The following is a 19,633-nucleotide window of genomic DNA, read 5'->3' as shown; positions in this document are numbered from 1 at the left end:
CAGACAGTGATCCAGCCGGGAATCGAACCTGGGACCCTGGAGCTGTGAAGCATTTATGCTAACCACCATGCTACCGTGCTGCCCCTGTGTTCCCTGGGTACATTTTGTTCCCTGTGTTGCCCTATTATATATTTTCTTTTCATTTTCTTTTCTTTTCGTGTACTTAATGATCTGTTGAGCAGCTTGCAGAAAAATACTTTTCACTGTACCTCAGTATACGTGACAATAAACAAAAATCTAAATCCGATCCGCATTCTTGAGATGCTTGGGGCAGACTCGATGGGCTGAATGGCCTCCTTTTTGCACTGTGGGCAGTCTATGACATGCTCCACCAAGAGCTGTACACTTCGCGTTTGCATTTCATAATTCCACAAGTTTTCCTTTCAGCAATGGTTAGGAAAAAAAGAGAACTGTTCCTTTAAACTTACCTTTTGCTAAAAATAAATCAGACAGTGCGCCTTCACCTTCCCTTTTATGGGAATTTGAAACATCAAGTGCTAAATAGATGTATCCATTGGAAAAACGCTGTTACGTTCGAATTACTTGTACTCCAGCAACATTTGAGATTAAGTTTGTTTAAAAAAAAATCGCAAATATTTTACGCAGGTGTCACGGGAAAGCAATCTCTGCGCACGCGCGGCTGCCCGAAGGCTTCCGGGAGTTGCTGTTCTTTAGGGGGGAGGACGCCGCAAGGCGCATCACGTGGAGAACTACAAACCCCAGAGGCCAGTGCGCCGCCCACCTGCGTGCGCGCGTCAACCGTTTCGACTGACAGTTGCCCCCCGAGAGCGGCGCCCGCCCCGCCGCAGACTGATTGTGTTTAAAGGCGAGCGATGGCGGCCTGAGGGGGGGAAAAAAAGGAGAATTAATTGAGTTTCCAGTGAGATTGAGTGGAGAGACATGGTAAGGCGAGAGTTTCCGAGGTAGCGTGTGGCCCTTCGACCCTCAACCCCGCGAAAGGACAGCCTGCTTTAAATCTGGAATTATCGTTGCTACAACTAAAAATAGTTTTTTTTGGGGGGGGCGGGGGAAGGGTTTGGTCAGGGGCCCCCCATAAAGCAAAAGGACAGCTGCAAATTGCACCCTTCAGCTCCAGCTGGGCTTCATTATAGGTAAAGCTGGCTGATGGCAAAAGTTACTGTTGCAAGCTATCAATTTTCATGAGCAGCAATACTCTTAAAGGGGCATTGCCCAGATTTATTTGGGGGTGGGTGGTGGTCCCTGCAGCCCTGTAGCCCTGTCCAGGAACGTTTTCACGTTAACAGGTCACAATGTGTGTGGTGTGTCAGCAATGTGACTGTTGGCACTGTTGTGTGCACCAGCTTCGAGTTGTATATTGGTTCTTTTTTTAAATTTGGAGTACCCAATTCATTTTTTCCCATTAAGGGGCAGTTTAGCGTGTCCAATCCACCTTTCTTGCAAATGTTTGGGTTGTGGGGGTGAAACCCATGCAAACACGGGGCAAATCTGCAAACTCCACACTGTGCCCCCCCCCCCCCCCCCCCCCCGCCCAGGTGTGCAGGATGCTATCAAGATTTCAGTTTGTCATGACGCCGAGCTTGAAAGAAAGAGTGCTTTTATATAGGAGCTTTCACAGCCTCCAAATGTCACAGACAATTAAATACTTGTTGAAATGTAGTCACCATTGTAAGGAAGGAAGTCACAACAGTTGATGCCAGTGCACACTATTCCCAACCCTCCGGTACAAACTTACAGAATAGGAGCAGAAGTAGGCCATTTGGCTACTCTAACCTGGTTCTCCCATTCAATAAGATCTTTGCTGACCTGACTGTGTTTTGAATTCTGTCTGGCGCAAAAGTAAAGTGGTAAAGGTGGCCAAACCACAGCTCACAACGGAAATTAGAGATGGTATTACATCCAAGGAAGAGGCTTGCAAATTGGTCAGAAGAAACAACAGACCTGAGGATTGGGAGCAGTTTAGAATTCAGCAGAGGACCAAGGGATTGATTAAGAGAAAAATAGAGGACAAGTGTAAGCTTGCGGGGATCAGAAAAAACTGACTATAAAAATTTCTATAGGTATGTGGGAAAAAAAAGATTGCTGAAGACAAATGTACAATCAGGCCCCTTACTGGGGAATTTACAATGGGGAACAAAGAAATGGCTGACCAATTAAATACATACATCAGTTCTGTCTTCCCAAGGGGGGACACAAATAACATACCACAAATGTTTTGGAACATTGAGTTCAGTGAGAGGGAGGAACTGAAGGAAATTGGTATTAATAGGGAAATGGTGGTGGGGAAATTGATGGGATTGAAGGCTGATAAATCCCCAGGGCCTGATGATCTATATCCCAGAGTACTTGAAGATCTAGTCCTAAAAATAGTGGATGCATTGGTTGTCATCTTCTATTGACTCTGGAACAGTTCCTCCAGATCGATGGGTGGCTAATGTAACCTCACTATTTAAAAAGGGAGGTAGAGAGAAAACAGGGAATTGTAGACAAGTCAGCCTGATGTTGGTAGTGAGGAAAATTCTTGAGTCCATTATAAAAGATTTAATAGCAGCGCACTTGGAAAACAATGGAAAAATCGGACAGAATCAGCATGGATTTATGAGAGGGAAATCATGCTTGACAAATCTACTGTAATTCTGGATGGCAGACAAGAAACAAAGAGTGGGAATCATCCCTCCCGTGCAGAAGCCCGTTATTTGGCCCGTAAAATCTACACCGGCCCTCTGAAAGAGCACCCTACCTAGGCCCACTCCCCTGTCCAAGCCCTGTCACTCCATACCCTCACCTGACCTTTGGGCACGAAGGGACAATTTAAAATGGCCAATCCACCTAATATCTTTAGACTGGGGAAGGAAACCAGAGCACCTGGAGAACCCATGCAGACACCCGGGGGGGGGGGGGGGGGATGTGCAAACTCAACACAGTCATCCAAGATTGAAATTGAACCTCGGTCCCTGGCATTGTGAGGCAGCTGTGCTAACCACTGTGCCACCGTGCTTTTCCAAATGCCAGGCAGTAACTAATGGAGTGCCGCAAGGACTGGTGCCAGGACCCCAGCTATTCACAATATATTAATTTAGATGAGAGAGCTAAATGTAATATCTCAAATTTTGCAGATGAGACAAAGCTGGGTGGGAGGGTGATCTGTGAGGAGGATGTAAAGATGCCTCAGCGTGATTTGGACAAGCTAGCTGAGTAAATGAGCAAGTGCATGATAGATGTAGTAAAATGTGGATAAATGTGAGGTTATCCACTTAGGTCGCAAAAACAAGGCGGCAGATTATTATCTGAATGGGAAGTTCCGAAGTTGCACAGCCCTCAGAGAGAAGTAATTTCTCCGCACCTCTGTCCTAAAGTGGAAACCCTTAATTTTAAAACCGTGTCCCTGGAGTCACCCAGAAGAGGAAACAGCCTTGCCACGCCCACGGAAGCAGTTATGCAGCAAGACCTGGACAACATTCAGGCTTGGGCTTAATAAGTAGCAAGCAGCATTTGTGCCACACAAGTGTCAGGTATTGACTATCTCCAACAATCTAATCATTTCTCTTTGTCATTCAATGACATTACCATTTGCATCCACCTTCGAGTCAACAGCACCTTGGTTTAGCATTGCATCTTAAAGAACTTCTAGCACCGCGGGGTTCCTTCAGTACCGCACTGGAATGACAGCCTGGATTTTATACTGAAGTCTCTGCAGTGGGACTCAAAACCACAACTGTCTAACTCTGTGCAGAGTGTTGCACTGAGCTGTGACTGGCGCTGATTTTAAAATACAGTAGATTCTCGGACGAAGGGAAGCCAAAAGAAGTTCCACAGTTTTGAGTTTCTGGGGACGAATAAATCAATATGAGGGTGGTGCAATGAGTCCTGAGATCTAAGCATGGAGAGGACGAGTAGAATGAGATATGGAGAGAGAGGTTCACTGGAGCAGTTAATAAAATAGAAACAAGGGTAAAGGGTGCCACCTGAAGGATAATTCTGCTGTTCTTTTCATTACTTGGCATTTATGAAATTCATTTTGTTTTCTACCAGGGGGTTATAGGAGTTCAGCTGGTTGTGAGTCTGCTGATGGCAACCCTCATGCAGAGATTGGCACCTCATTACTCCATAGGTCGCTGGCTACTCTGTAATGGCAGGTAAAAAAAAATCTACCTTGGTTAATTTTGTTTTTGGTCAATTTTAAAATCTCTCCTGAAGCTGTTGGATGTCACTGGGATACAGGTCCCTGATACTATCATTCTTCGTGAGTCACAGGACTGAAATGTTGGCAGGTTATTCAACTGTAGAATGCTGCATAGCTGAGCCTGGTCCTGTTCTACATCCAATCATGTACATTTTGAACCATGGTGTATGACTTGGAGGGATCACTGGGCGCTGATCAGGAGTTGATAAATTAGCTTTGTTCTTTTGCTGTCTTGTGCTTCGGAGGCAAATTCAGCCCAACATCATGGAATCAAAGTCTCTTCTTTCTGACGGTTCTAAGAGTTGATGGGTATAATAGTATAACGATTACATTACTGGACTCCCACCAAAATGACCATGAAATTGTCATAAAATCCTAGCCGGGTGGCATGGTTGCGCAGTGGTTAGCACTGTCGCCTCACATCGCTGAGGACCCGGATTCGATCCAGGCCCTGGGTCACTGTCTGTGTGGAGTTTTCCCATTCTCCCCGTGTTTGCATGGGTCTTACCCCCACAACCCAAAGCTGTGAAGGGTAGATGGATTGGCCACGCTAAATTGCCCCTTGGAAAAATTAGAAAACCAAAATCCTAGCTGGTTCACAAATGTTTCCTTCGTACCGCTAAGTCACACAGTCTGGATCTACTTGTGACTTCAAGGCCACACTAATAATTATTGATTTATTTATTTTTGATTTTAAAAAAAATGATTTTTATTGAGTTTTCATATTTTATATCCAACAAATTACAAATTATTAGAAAAAAAAACACGCAAAAATTAACATGTATATTTACAGGTAAACATCTTCATAATAACAACTGTGGCCGCCCCCTTTAGCCGGCATACATAATTTACATTCCCCAATATGGCCGAGGCACATGTTTATAGGCATTTATTTACAGTTTGGTTTTGGGCATTGCCCCCCCCCCCCGATTCCCATCCATTTTCCCCTGATTCTTGGCCACCCGACTATTCTTCCTCTTGTTCGTTGGCCACAAACAGGTCCCGGAACAATTGCATGAATGGCTCCCATGTTCTGTGGAAGCCGTCGTCTGACCCGCGGATGACAAATTTGATTTTCTCAATTTGGAGAGATTCCGAGAGGTCGGACAGCCAGTCTGCAGCTCTGGGCGGTGCTGCTGACCGCCAGCCAAACAGGATTCTACGGCGGGCGATCAGGGAGGCAAAGGCAAGGGCGTCCGCCCTCCTCCCCCAGGAATGGATCTGGCTGGTCTGAAACCCCGAAGACCGCCACTATCGGGCATGGCTCCACCCTCACCCCCACCACTTTGGACATAGCCTCGAAGAAGGTTGTCCAGTACTCCACAAGTCTGGGGCAAGACCAGAACATGTGGGCGTGGTTGGCCGGGCCTCTTTGGCACCGTTTACATCTGTCCTCCACCTCCGGGAAGAACCTACTCATACGGTTTCTTGTTAAGTGGGCTCTATGTACCACTTTTAGTTGCGTCAGGCTGAGCCTTGCGCACGTGGAGGTGGAGTTGACCCTATGCAGTGCTTCGCTCCAGAGTCCCCATCCTATCTCAATCCCCAGGTCGTCCTCCCATTTCATTCTTGTTGCGTCCAGTACGGTGTCGTCCCTTTCTACCAGTCGGTCATACATGTCGCTACAGTTCCCTTTCTCTAGGATACTTGCGTCCAATAGGTCTTCCAGTAGTGTCTGTCGTGGCGGTTGTGGGTACGTCCTTGTCTCCTTTCGTAAGAAGTTTTTGAGCTGCAGGTACCGTAGCTCGTTCCCCCGGCTAGCCGAAATTTACACTAACAATTATAACCAAATATCAAAATACTTGTTAAGTCTCTTTGACCCAGTAGGAATTGGGGAGTTCTGCTAATTATATGTTCCATTTTCTCGGCAGCCTATTCCGATTCAGACACCCGTCAGATGAAGAACTCCGGGTCCTGGCTGGAAAACAGAAACCCAGAGTGAAGAGAGACAGGTTGGTCAAGCATTCTTGCATCCACCTTATGGAGGAAATAGTTCCCAAGCAAAATTATCCTGCTTGAATCTCAGTGTATTTTCTTTGCAAATAAGAGCTGTCTTTGCTATTTTCGCATTCGCTGGTGTACACATCACTGAGAAGTGGAGCAAGAATGCACGGAGTTCAGGCTGACTGTGTCCTCAAGAGGAAAGAAAGATATAGGGCGGAATCTGCACCTTGCAACGCCACTCTTTCGGGATCCACTAGTTTGCCACGCCTCGCGAGATGTTGCAATATTAAATTCTGCAGAAATCTGCATATTAGAGTGAGGCAGTTAGTCTCACTCTAATGGTAGCACAGTGATTAGCACTGTTGCTTCACTGTGCCAGGGGCCCAGGTTCGATTCCCTGCTTGAGTCACTGTCTGTGTGGAGTCTGCACATTCTCCCCATGTCTGCATGGGTTTCCTCCGGGTGCCGGCCAGTTTCCTCCCACAAGTCCCGAAAGACATGATGTTAGGTGAATTAGACATTCTGAATTCTCCGACAGTGTACCCGAACAGGAGCTGGAGCGTGACGATTAGGAGATTTTCACAGTAACTTCATTGCAGTGTTAATGTAAGCCTACTTGTGACTATAATAAAGATTACTATTATATGCATGCCTGAGATCTACCCAGGGCATGAGATCTAACTCGTTGCTTTGGAGAGGGTGGATGTGCGCCGGCCAGGTGGAATGGCACTCATGGGGATCCCCCAGGGAATTGGATACCCTCTGGCACTACCAGCCGGGCACCTGGCAATGCCATCTGGGTGTCAGCCTGGCACATGCCAGGTGGCACTGCCAGCTGGTGGGCACTACCAGGTGCTAGGCTGGCACTGCCAAGGTGACACGCTGGCATTTATTTGCACGGCGGTGATCGGGCCATGGGGGGGGGGTTCCCTGCTTTGGTGTGGGGGGTTGCAGGGAGTCCGGGGACCTCCTTTTAGTGTGTTGGGGCTTGGGTGGGGCAGGTTTTGGGGGTCACTTAGGGGTCTCGAGGTTTTAAAATGACGTCCCGATCTCTCGCTGCACTGAGGAGCTCCGGCTCAGTGCAGAATACGGGGCTGTGTGGCCTTGTCAGGGAGTTCCCGGCTGAGGCCTCTGAACTACGCAGATGGGCGTTAGATAGCAGGATGTTTCTCGGTGCTCTGAGCACCAGGAAACACCTGGCTAATCTCGTGCGCTACGGGACTCTGTCCCGAAGGGCACGATTCACCCTAAAAATGTCAAAGTCTGGTTTGGGGCAGGTTTGGGAGATGGTTATCGGCAGCTGCAATGCCGAGATTGACACTGCTATTCAACGGCACGTAGCCGGTTTTTGGGCCTCGAGATGTTTCTGCCCATCGAGGCCACACTTGAAATATTTCCGACACTGGGTAGCTGAGCTCGCCAGCAGGACTGGCTCCTCACAGATCGCGGCATAATTTTGAAAGGCTGCCCTGCCACACCCCCCTCTCCCCCCTTTCAGGACCCCCCCTTTCACGCTCCATCTTTCTGCAGGCCCTTAAAATGGTGTCTTGACGACACCTCGCAGGTGCTGCCATTGACTTGCAGACGGCGGGTGAATAAGGCGTTGGGATATTTAAATGAGCCATTATTATCTAGTTCGTGCCCAGTCAGGGCGCAATCCAGATTGCACTGGGCGCTGCAGGTCAGTCAACTCGTGTAAAGCCCAATTTGAGGCTCTCCCGCGACTGGTGGGTACAAATTGCGCCCGTAAAGTTTGGCAAATATCCGTGGGGCTTAGAGGTAGGACCTGTGCCTCTGAGTCAGAAGATTGTAGGTTCAATTTCCACACCAGGACCTGAACAAATAGTCTATGCTGTTTTAAAAAAAATAAATTTAGTGTACCCAATCATTTTTCCAATTAAGGGGCAATTTAGAGTGGACAATCCACCTAGCTTGCACGTTTTTGGGTTGTGGGGGCGAAACCCACGCAAACACGAGGAGAACGTGCAAACTCCACACGAACAGTGACCCAGAGCCGGGATCGAACCTGGGACCTCAGCGCCGTGAGGCCGCAGTGCTAACCCACTGCGCCACCGTGCTGCCCCTGGTGAGATATTATACTGAGGCTCCTTTTGATCATTCTACTGGATATATAGAGATCCTACAGCCATTATTTTGACAGCAAGGGGATAGGATGTCTTCTGGGCGGGAGAGCTTCAATGTCTCGTCACTAAGAATGGCTAAGTAACACCACTACTAACTGAGCTGGACTATTTCAAACACTAGTTTTCGGAGCACTGCTCCTTCCTCGGGTGAACGGCGCACGTCCAAGGTCTCCTTCCTTCACCTGAGGAAGGAGCAGTGCTCCGAAAGCGAGTGTTTGAAACAAACCTGTTGGACTTTAACCTGGTGTTGTAAGACTTCTTACTGTGCTCACCCCAGTCCAACGCCGGCATCTCCACATCATGAGCTGAACTAGTCCTAAAGGTCATAGCTGATAGATTGGGAATGCAACAGGTGGCGAGGAAATCAACAAGAGGGAAAAAACTATTGTCCTTGTCCTCACTAATCTATCTGTCATAGATGCATCTATCCATGACAGTATTGGTAGGAGTGACCACCGCAAGCACTGTCCTTGTGGAGACAAAGTTCAGTTCCATTCAGTCTCGAATGGTGTTGAAAAATTTAAACAGTTGACTGGAGGGGAAGATTCCACAAATATCAATGATTGAGGAGCCCAGCACGTCAGTGCAAAGAACAAGACTAAAGCATTTGCAACCATCTTCAGCAGAAGTGCTGAATGAATGATCCACCTTGACCTCCCCCTGAGGTCCTCAGCATCAAAGGTGTTTGTCTTCAGGACTTTCGATTCACTCCACATTATAACAAGAAATGGTTGAAGACACTGGATTCAATAAAGGTTATTGGACCATGCCAACATTCTGGCAATTGTACTAAAGGCTCCAGAGCTAGCTGCGTCCCTCGTCAAGCTGGTCCAGTGCAGCTACAACACTAGCATCTATCAGACAATGTGGAAAATTGCCCAGGTATGTGCTGGGAAAATCCAACCCAGTCATTTACTACCCCATTAGCCTACTCTCAATCATCAGCAAAGTGATGGAAAATGTAATTGACTGTGCTATCAAGCAGCATTTAGTCAGCAATGACCTGCTCACTGACCATGGTGGTTAGCATCAATGCTTCACAGCTCCAGGGTCCCAGGTTCGATTCCCGGCTGGGTCACTGTCTGTGTGGAGTCTGCACGTCCTCCCCGTGTGTGCGTGGGTTTCCTCCGGGTGCTCCGGTTTCCTCCCACAGTCCAAAGATGTGCGGGTTAGGTGGATTGGCCATGCTAAATTGCCCGTAGTGTAAGGTTAATGGGGGGATTGTTGGGTTACGGGTATGCGGGTTACGTGGGTTTAAGTGGGGTGATCATTGTTCGGCACAACATCGAGGGCCGAAGGGCCTGTTCTGTGCTGTACTGTTCTATGTTCTATGACGCTCAATTCAGGTTCTGGCAGGGCCACTCAGCTCCTGACTTCATTACAGCCTTGGAATCAAGGCGCCCTAACAAAACTGAAGTCGGTGGTAATCAAGGAAAATCCTCGAATGGTTGGAGTCATACCTAGCACAAAGGAAGATGGTTGCGGCTGTTGCTGATCAATCAACTCAGGATGGAATAGCGCTGCACGAGTTCCTCAAGCTAGAATGCTCGGCCCAAACATCTTCAACTGTTTCATTAATGACTTTCCTTTCATCATAATGTCAAAAGTGGGATGTTCGCTGATAGGACAATGTTCAGCATCATTCGTGACTCGTCAGATACTGAAGTTGTCCATGTCCAAATGCAACAATGCCCGGATAATAATCAGGTTTGGGCTGATGTGGCAAGTAACCTTTGCAACACACAAGTGCCAGGCACGACCATCTCCCAACAAGAGAGGATCTAACCATCGCCGCTTGACATTCAATGGCATTACCACTGCTGAGTTTTGCAGTATCAACATTCTGGGGGTTACTATTGACCAATGATAAAAACCCTTTGGCTACCTGAGCACAGCAGAGGCTGGGAATCCTGTGGCAAGGAACCCACATCCTGACTCCCCAAAGCCTGTCCACATCTACAAGGCACAAGTCAGGAGTGTGATAGAATATTCTTCACTTGCCTGGATGAGTGCAGCTCCAACAACACTCAAGAATCTCAACAACATCCAAGATAAAGCAGCCCACTTGATTGGCACCCCATCCACCACCTTCAACATTCACTCGCTCCACCACCGACCCACAGAACCAACAGTGTGTATCATCTACAAGATGCACTGCAATAACTCACCAAGTTCTACCGTGGTGCAGCACATTAGCATAGTGATTAGCACTATGTCTTCACAGCTCCAAGGTCCCAGGTTCGATTCCTGGCTTGGATCACTGTCTGCACGTTCTCCCCGTGTCTCCGTGGGTTTCCTCTGGGTGCTCTGGTTTCCTCCCACGTTCCAAAGATGTGCTGGTTAGGTGGATTGGCCATGCTAAATTGCCCTTAGATTAGATGGGGTTGCTGGGTTACAGGGATAGGGTGGAGGTATGGGCTTAAGTAGGGTGCTCTTTCCAAGAGCTGGTGCAAACTTGATGGGCCAAATTCACTAAATTCTATGATAAGGCTCCTTGGGGAGCACCCAGGATCAACTACAACCAAGAAACACAAGGGCAGTAGATGCATGGGTACACCACCACCTGCAAGTTATCCTCCAAGCCACACACCATGCTGACTTGGAAGTATATCACTGTTCGTTCATTGTTGCTGGGTCAAAATACTGGAATTCCGCTCTAAATAGCACTGTGGGTGTTTGTAAAACATGAAGACTGAAGGAACAATCCTTTAAAACTGAGCTGAGGAGGAATTTCTTCAGCCAGAGTGTGGTGAATCTGTGGAACTCATTGCTGAAGAAGGCTGTGGAGGTCAAGTCACAGAGTGTTTTTAAGACAGCGATAGATAGGTTCTTGATTAATAAGGAGATCAGGGGTTACGGGGAGAAGGCAGGAAAATAGAAAATTAACCACGATCGAATGTCAGAGTAGACTCAATGGAACTTATGACCAAATTCTGCTCCTATATACTATGGTCTTGAGGACTGCAGCAGTTCAAGAAGACGTCCCACCACTGTCTTCTCGGACAATTAGTCATTGGTGACAAATGCTGGCTTAGCCAGCAACCCCAGATCACCTGAACAAATAAAAAAAAACATAAAACTGAAAATGCTGAACAATCTCAGCAAATTTGACAGCGTCTGTGGAGAGAGAACGGAGCTAATGTTTTGAGTCTGAATGACTCTTCATCAAAGCTAGAGAGAACTGGAAATAGGACTTGGGTGGTGGGGGGCAGGTTTGGCTGGATAGAGGGCCAGCGATAAGTGTAGATTGACAAAGATGTCATTATCAAAAAGACAAAGGGAATGTAAATGGTAGAGATAATGACTTAAGGGTGCTGATGGTGGTATATTAAGAGATCAGAATGTGTTAATTGCAGAACAGAGGTAAGCAGTGTGTCAAAGGACAACTTGGAACAGGGAACACACAGCCCTAGTGGGGTAGGGGAGGGGAGACTGGTGAAGGAAAAACAGATCGATGGAAGAAATGAAAGTAAATTGACAGAATTATGGGGTGATGGTGGAGGAGAGAGTTCACAGACTGAAGTAAGTAGGAAGGCTGTAACGTGCCTAATCAGAAGATGAGGCGCTGTTCCTCCAGTTTGCATTGGGCTTCACTGGAACATTGCAGCAGGCCAAGGATGGATGTGTGGACATGAGAGCAGGACGGTGAATTGAAATGGCAGTGGCAGGAAGGTCTGGGTCCTACTTGCGGATAGACCGAAGGTGTTCTGCAATCTCCAATGTAGATTAGACCGTATTGGGAGCAGCGAGTATAATAGATCAGATTGAAGGAGGTGCACGTGAAGCGCTGCCCGACTTGAATAGAGTGTTTAGGCCATTGGATGGTGAGCAGGGGCGGATGTTGCACCTTCGGCGATTGCATGAAAAGGTGCCGTATAAAGAGAGTAAGGTGTTGGGGTGATGGAGGAGTGTACCAGGGTATCCCGGAGAGAACTAGGGTTACAGCTCATATGGGGAATAAATACCAACATGGACTGAATGCTTTTTGTCCACAACATCTTTGTCAATCTCCACCTATCGCGGGTCCTCTATCCAGCCTCACGCGCCACCACGACCATCCCACCCCCCACCCCACAATAGTATAAATCGCATCATATTTCCAGTTCTCTAGCTTTGACAAAGAGTCATCCAGATTCCAAACGTTTGCTCCGTTCTCTCCACTGATGCTGTCAGACCTGCTGAAATTCTCCAGCATTTTCCGTTTTCGTTTCAGGTTCCAGCATCTGCGGTAATTTGCTTTAATCTTCTATAAAAATGACATACTTGGACATAGAGAGTTAGTAGATGATGGGGTGTTGGGTAAGAAACAGGAGGCCAAGCTTCTGAAGGCGGCTGTAATGGTACAGGAGATGTGAGAGTTTCCATTTGAGAGCAAGATTGAGAAGAAAGGACTTGGTGTGAAATCAGAAGAGCCACTAAATTGTACCTGCAGGCTTGCCGGATGTGAAGTGCAGAGACAGTTGTTCATCCCAATTATTTTTGTCACCTCACTTTCTTGTCTTTTGCTGACAGGAGGCAAAATGGTGTCACAGAGACCAAACCTGAGACGGTGCCAAAGGACATCAATCTGCAGTTGGAATCAAAACCGATCAGTCCACTCGATGCTCTTGGTAAGGAGCATGTGAAGACCTGAAATAATCATCATTATAGCAGTTGATGTTCAGCCAGGCTGTGAGATTTAGACTGGGTTAATTGTGAAACAGGTGATGATTCATCTCCCCTCTTATCTTGAAGGTGCTGATGGTTGTTCCTTAGGCACTGACTGTCGTTCAGTACCATGTCCACTTATACTCGTGCTTGTATTCAGCTCACACCAAGTCCGGTTTACTATCAGCCCCTTTGCTTGCTGATCTAGACTGGCTTCCAATCAAGCAACATCACAGTTTAAAAATTCTCAAGCTTGTTTTCAAATCCCTCATGGCTTTGTCTCTCCCCTGTCCCTGTTACCTCCTCCGGCCCTACAACCCTCTTGAGATCTACGCTCATCCAATTCTGGTCTCTTGAACATCCCCTGTTTTCTTCACTCTGCGATTGGCTTCCTGGGTCCCTCGCACTGAAATTCTTTGCCTCAACCTCTCCACCTCCCTACACCTTCAGTGGCTTAGTTTTAAATAGTGTCATAGTGTCTGATAATCACCTTGGATGTACAACTGAAGCAGGCACAATGGTAACATTTGAAGAATATGTTGGGTAAGTAGGTTGAATGAAAGGGAGATAAAGAGTTATGAGAATGTACCAAGCACATGGAACTAGGGTTACAGCTCATATGGAGAATAAATACCAACATGGACTGGATGGGCTAAACATGAAGTAACATTGGTGTTTTTGTGAAATAGTACCTAGGTTAACATTGTTTCTTTTCTTTTTCTCTTTCTGTTTAGTCCTGCGCTACTTCTTGGACTACCAGTGGCTGGTGGATTTTGTCTTGTATGCGACACTGGTTTACATGTTCACAGAGGCTTACTACAGCCTGCTCAGCATTCATGGGGAAGTGAACGTCGGTGTGCTGTGGTGCCTGCTCACATTGGCCTTTGGGATGTATCCTTGTGCACCTTCCCCCATGTCGACCCTGCTGTGTACCAAAATCCGTTTGCACTAAACAAATTAACATGAGCAGGGATGCTGACTTATCAATTATGCCTTGGTATTAACCGAGGTTCAGTTGGTAGCACACTCGCTCCTGAGTCAGAAGGACCTGGATCTAAGCCCCACCTCAGAGACTTGGACCCAAAATCCAAGCTGACATTCCCAGTGCAGTACTGAGGGAGTGTTTCACTGTTGTCCTTCGGATGAGACTTTTAAACTGAGGCCCTGCGTGCCCCCTCGGGTGGCTGTACAAGATCCAGTGACACTGTTTCAAAGAAGAGCAGGAGGGTTACCCCTGGTGTTTGAGGCCTATGTTTATTCCACAACCAACATCACTAAAACAGATGATCTACTTATGTATTTTATTATAATATAACACCTGTGATATCCTTAGGGCATCCAAAAGTGCTTCACAACCAATGAATTGTTTTTTTGAATCCCAAGTGCAGTTGCTCTTGGTATAAAAAAAACATGGCCCTGTGTTTGTGTAGGTCTCACCCCCACAACCCAAAAACATGTGCAGGATAGGTGGATTGGCCATGCTAAATTGCCCTTTAATTGGGTACACTAAATTTATTTACAAAATAAAGACAAACATGGCATCATTCTGCTCACATCAAGATTCCACAAATATGAATAGGATGAATGACCCATTTGTTACTTTTTTGGCGACACTGGTTGTGGGGAGAATATTAGGATCAACTCTTCTGTGCATATTTCAAAGCAGTGACATTAAATATCTTGCATCCACCTGTCAGGGCAGACTGGGCCTCGGTTTAGCGTCTCATCTAAAAGACAGTGAGCTGAGAGTGACTGCCCTTGACGTCACTGCAGTTTGAGTGTGGCATCAAAGTGCCCTAGTAAAAATGCATTCAGTAGGAATCGGGGAAATTTCTCCACTGGCTGGAGTCATACCTGGCACAAAGGAAGATGTATGTGGTGGCTGGAGGTCAATGATCTCAGACCTGGGATATCACTACAGGAGTTCCTTAGGGTAGTGTCCCAGGCCCAACCATCACAGCTGCTTCATGAATGACCTTCCCTCCATTATAAGGTCAGATGTGGGGATGTCGCTGATGGGTGTGCAATGTTCAACACCTCGTAAATCAACAGATACAGATGTCCATGTCCAAATGCAGCAAGACCTGGGCAATATGAGACTTGGGCTGGTAAGTGGCAAGTAACATTTGCAACACTTAAGTGCCAGGCCATGACCCCCAAAAAGGCAGAAACTAACCATCTCTCTTTGACATTCAATGGCATTACTCTCAAAAACATCTTGGAGGGGGGTTACCATTTGCCAGAGGTTGAACTGGACTAGCCATATAAATACTGTGGCTACAAGAGCAAGTCAGAGGCTGGGAATTCTGTGGCAGGTATCTCACCTGTTCACTCCCCAGAACTTGTTCACCATCTGCAAGGCACAAGTCAGGAGTGTAATAGAATGCTCTCCACTTGCTTGGATGTGTACAGCTCCAACAACACTTGAGAAGCTTGACACCATCCAGAACAAGGTAGCCCATTTGATTGGCACCCCATCCACCAACTTAAACATTCACTCCCTCCATCACCGATACACAGTAGCTGCAGTGTGTGCCATCTACAAGATGCAATGCAACAACTGGCAAGGCTCCTTCGACGGCACCTAGAAGGACATGGATAGCAGATGGGATCACCATCGCCTACAAGCGCCCCTCCAAGTCACACACCATCCTAACTTGGAATTATATTGCTGTTCTTCATTGTCACTGGGCCAAAGTTCTAATGCTCCCTCCCTAAAAGCACTACCTACACCACATGGACTGCAACATTTCAATAAAACGCTCACCAACACCTTCTCAGGGGTAATTAAGGATGGGCAATAAATGCTGGCCTAGCCAGTGATACCCAATCCCATAAATGAATACATTTTTAAAAACCTCAGATTTTTCAGCACTCCCTAGGCGTGCACCACAGAGTGAGCTTGGATTTTATGTTCTGGAGTGGACTGTGAGCAACATGACCTTCCGATTCCAGTGACACGAATGCTACCAAATAATTCAAGCTGAGACTTCTTTATAAAGAAGACTAGCTCTCAGTTTATCTACTTTGAGGTCTGGTTGTTGCTTTCCAGAACTGTAACATTAAAGTAGGCTTGTTATTGTTCCAAATTATTGATGAGCAGGTGAAAAGATTTATGTTTTTTTTATGGAGAAGGTATCTCCAGTGGGTTCCTGATAAGTCCATAAAATATATTTGCATTTTACATCAAGGAGCGAGACTGCCACACTCCTTCCTTTCAGTCAGTTGAAATGTTTTAACTTATTGGGTAACCATTGACTCTCTGACAAGCTGTAAAAGTGGTTAATGGCATTGTCCCCTGCAGGGAGCTGTCCGTGTAATGAATTGAAGTGTTTACAGCGCTGCTAATCTTCCTCCTCAAGTAATCAGTGGGGGATAAACAAACTGACCGCTGTTATTTGAAAAGAGCAGTCGACAAGGACAGCCTAATGGGTCAGGCCCCTCTCATCCTCCCCAACCACTCCCACCCTCCATTGGCATGTTAGAACAGCTTATCCAGCTGTTGAGTGGTTGTGACAGGTTGCACTGCGTTGCTGTGCTCCGCTGCTGGTGGGTGGCAACTGGACTGGGGGGGGGGACATCCTGATTTTGCAAGGGCTTCAATTTGTGACATACAAGCCAAGTGATGCTACTTTTCTCTTCTATCTGACGATGCTATCACACAGAATCCTGAATGTCCCCATACTTAGTACTACTACTAATCTTTATTAGCATCACAAGTAGATTTACATTAACACTGCAATGAAGTTACTGTGAAAATCCCCAAGTCACCACACTTCGGCGCCTGTTCATAGAACAGCACAGAACAGGCCCTTCGGCCCTCGATGTTGTGCCGAGCAATGATCACCCTACTCAAACCCACGTATCCACCCTATACCCGTAACCCAACAAACCCCCCTCCCCCCTAACCTTACTTTTTTTTTAAGGACACTACGGGCAATTTATCATGGCCAATCCACCTAACCCGCACATCTTTGGACTGTGGGAGGAAACCGGAGCACCCGGAGGAAACCCACGCACACACGGGGAGAACGTGCAGACTCCGCACAGACAGTGACCCAGCCGGGAATCGAACCTGGGACCCTGGAGCGGTGAAGCATTTATGCTAACCACCATGCTACCGTGCTGCCCTTGTTCGGTTACACAGGGAGAATTCAGAATGTCCAATTCACCTATCTTTCGGGACTTGTGGGAGGAAACTGGAGGAAACCCACGCAGACGCGGGGAGAACGTGCAGAAGTTGCACAGACTATTGCCTGTCTTATCAATGCCACTGACCCCTCCCAAGGCTGTCAGTTGCCACCTTGTTTTGTTAGCCCTCCAAACATGGGGCGGTTTATACCCTGTTGTAGGATGTTTCTGGAATTAGGATTCCATCCTATTGTATCTCTCTCTCCAAAGTGCCAGCATAATCACAGCCGCTGTTTGTGCTATATGATTCTAATGGGAGAAAACAATTCTCCAGATTCACCAGAATTATACCAAGGCTTGGAGTATTGAATTCTGAGGGTAGGTTTTATAATCTTAGCTTGTCCTCCCTCGGGTTTAGAAGGTCGAAGGATTATCTTAATTGAGTTGTCATTAAGGGGTAGACGGAGAGAAACTATATCCTCTGATGGGAGGAGTGCAGATCAAATGGACCAATTCAGGGGTGAAATCAGGATGGATTGTTCCACTCAAAGAACAGTGGAAACCTCAAACTTTAATTCCGTAAAAGCTGCTGAGGGTCAATTCAAATTTTCAAGACCAATCAATAGATTTTTGTTGGATAATGGTGCTAAGGAGGGTAAATGGAATTAAGGTGCAGATTAGCCATGATCCAATTGATCAGACTCAAGGGGCTCAATGGCCTCCTCCTATTCCTATGTTTACTGAAATGAGCTTGGGGTGTGAAGTATGGGTTCTGATCCATGTCGGGCACCTTTCCCAGGGCAAGATATGGGAATCATTCCCAACTTGGGGCCGTGGCCTATGGCAAAACGGTCATGAGTAGCGCAGTCTTAAACTGGCTTGGTGACCCACAAAATAGGCTGTGTTTTGATTCAATTCTTCTGTAAACCCCTCTCTTTCGCCTTGACACTACTTGCGCAGCAAAGTTCTCTTCTCTCTGATGATTCATTATTTCAAGACCGAGGAAGGAGGTGAGCGTTCCGTCTGCCTGACCTTCGCATTCCTCTTTGTCCTCATTTCTATGTTAGTCCTGGTCGTGCGGGAGGATTATCTGGAGTTTGGCCTTGAACCAGGTAAGTCCCTTGGAAATTTCCCATTTATTTTTCACAAGCTAAATAATATAATGACTAGGCGGTCAAGTCAGTATGTGGATGTTTTCTCATTGAGTTCCAAGAGCAAATGCAAGACAGCACCTCCCAAACCCACCACTCCACCATCTTGAAGGTCAGGGCCAGCAGACATATGGGAACAGAGTTGTCCAGTGGTTTCCCCTCCAGGTCTCGAGGGGTCAACTTGGATGGGCATAAATGACAGCCTGGTCAGCAGTGCCCACATACTGAGATTAATTTTTAAAGAACAGTAGTAGTTATTTAAAAGTGAGTGTTCCATCACAGTCCTGACTTGTGCCTCGTACACGGTGGATGGGCTGAAGTGAGTCAGGAGATGAGTTAGCCTCTGCAGAATTCCTGGCCTCCGTTATGGTGCTGTTCTAAAGATTAATTTTAAATCTGACTGAAAAATTATGATAATTTAATCAATCTGGCACCAGCAAAACTGATCATGAAAGCAGCCAAGTTATCTTGACATTCATGTTCTATGGGGAATGAAATCCAGTCTGACCGACTGGTGACCCAGCCTCACACTTTGTGGTTGAGTTTTATTGCTGTTTGAAATAGTCTGGCAAGCCATTCAGTTGCACAAGCAGTCCCTACGAATTAGAAGACCATTGCCAGCTCTGCTGAGAAGATGGTGATGATGCAATAATTAATGCGTTGCCAGCATTGCTCACATCCAAAGTGCTAGACAATAATTAAATATAGCTACCTGAAGAGTGAAGCTTTCCCACCTTTCTTCAGTTTGTCTCTGTGATCTGTTTCCTGCGCCATTAATCTCTTGGCCTCCCTATATCATATTCTTGCTTTTTGAAAACTTGTGCCCACCTTCCTGCTGAAGACTTGTCTCCACTAGAACCTGGCTGAGGCTGGGACCTGGTGTGAACGCATTGGGAAGTACAGACCCTGGGAGCTGGTCTGAATGCATTGGGAAGTACAGACTCTGGGACCTTTTCTGAACACATTGGGAAGTACAGATCCTGGGACCAGGCCTGAACACATTGGGCACTTATCAAATGAAGTCACTGACAAGGCAACAGACAGTGAAAGTAGAACTGACTCGATGAACAGGTATCTGTAAACACTGCCAATTGGTATCTGATTTTGTCCCCACTGCAGGCTTTGCCAATTTTTATGAAAATCTGGAGGTCTTTCTAAAGCAACTAGGGGTGGTCATCTGGCCGTGAGTATCATTTATTTTATTTAATATCAAATTGTGCCATTACATATCTCGCTCCTCAATTTTTCCTTTTAGCTATGATTCAGTGGGTAGCACTCTCATCTCCAACCAGGAGGTTGTTGGTTCAGGTCACGCTCCAGAGATTTGAGCTGATAATCCAGGCTGACAGTCCCATTGCAATTCTGACCGAGTGCTGCACTACTAGAGGTGTAGTCCTTCAGACAAGACATTGAATGGAGGCCCCATTTGCCTCTCAAGTGGACATGAAAGATTG

At 46.7% G+C, this 19,633-nt stretch overlaps 1 protein-coding gene across 1 annotated transcript in view; it reads left to right on the top strand.

Moving 5' to 3' along the window:
* The first annotated feature begins 735 nt into the window (after positions 1–735).
* The window catches only part of tmem161a (transmembrane protein 161A), a 39,191-nt gene continuing 20,293 nt past the window's right edge, over positions 736–19,633 (top strand). Inside the window, exons 1-7 of the mRNA XM_038777302.1 lie at positions 736–903; positions 4,012–4,115; positions 6,034–6,114; positions 12,763–12,860; positions 13,632–13,788; positions 17,989–18,140; positions 19,299–19,362. Coding sequence (XP_038633230.1) covers positions 901–903; positions 4,012–4,115; positions 6,034–6,114; positions 12,763–12,860; positions 13,632–13,788; positions 17,989–18,140; positions 19,299–19,362 — 659 coding nt within the window. The 5' untranslated portion in view covers positions 736–900. The remainder of the gene's footprint in view (positions 904–4,011; positions 4,116–6,033; positions 6,115–12,762; positions 12,861–13,631; positions 13,789–17,988; positions 18,141–19,298; positions 19,363–19,633) is intronic.

The sequence above is a fragment of the Scyliorhinus canicula genome, chromosome 18 (assembly GCF_902713615.1).
Source record: "Scyliorhinus canicula chromosome 18, sScyCan1.1, whole genome shotgun sequence".
Taxonomy (NCBI): domain Eukaryota; kingdom Metazoa; phylum Chordata; class Chondrichthyes; order Carcharhiniformes; family Scyliorhinidae; genus Scyliorhinus; species Scyliorhinus canicula.
The sequence above is the reverse complement of the archived record's forward strand: the minus strand, read 5'-3'. Positions and strand labels throughout refer to the sequence as shown.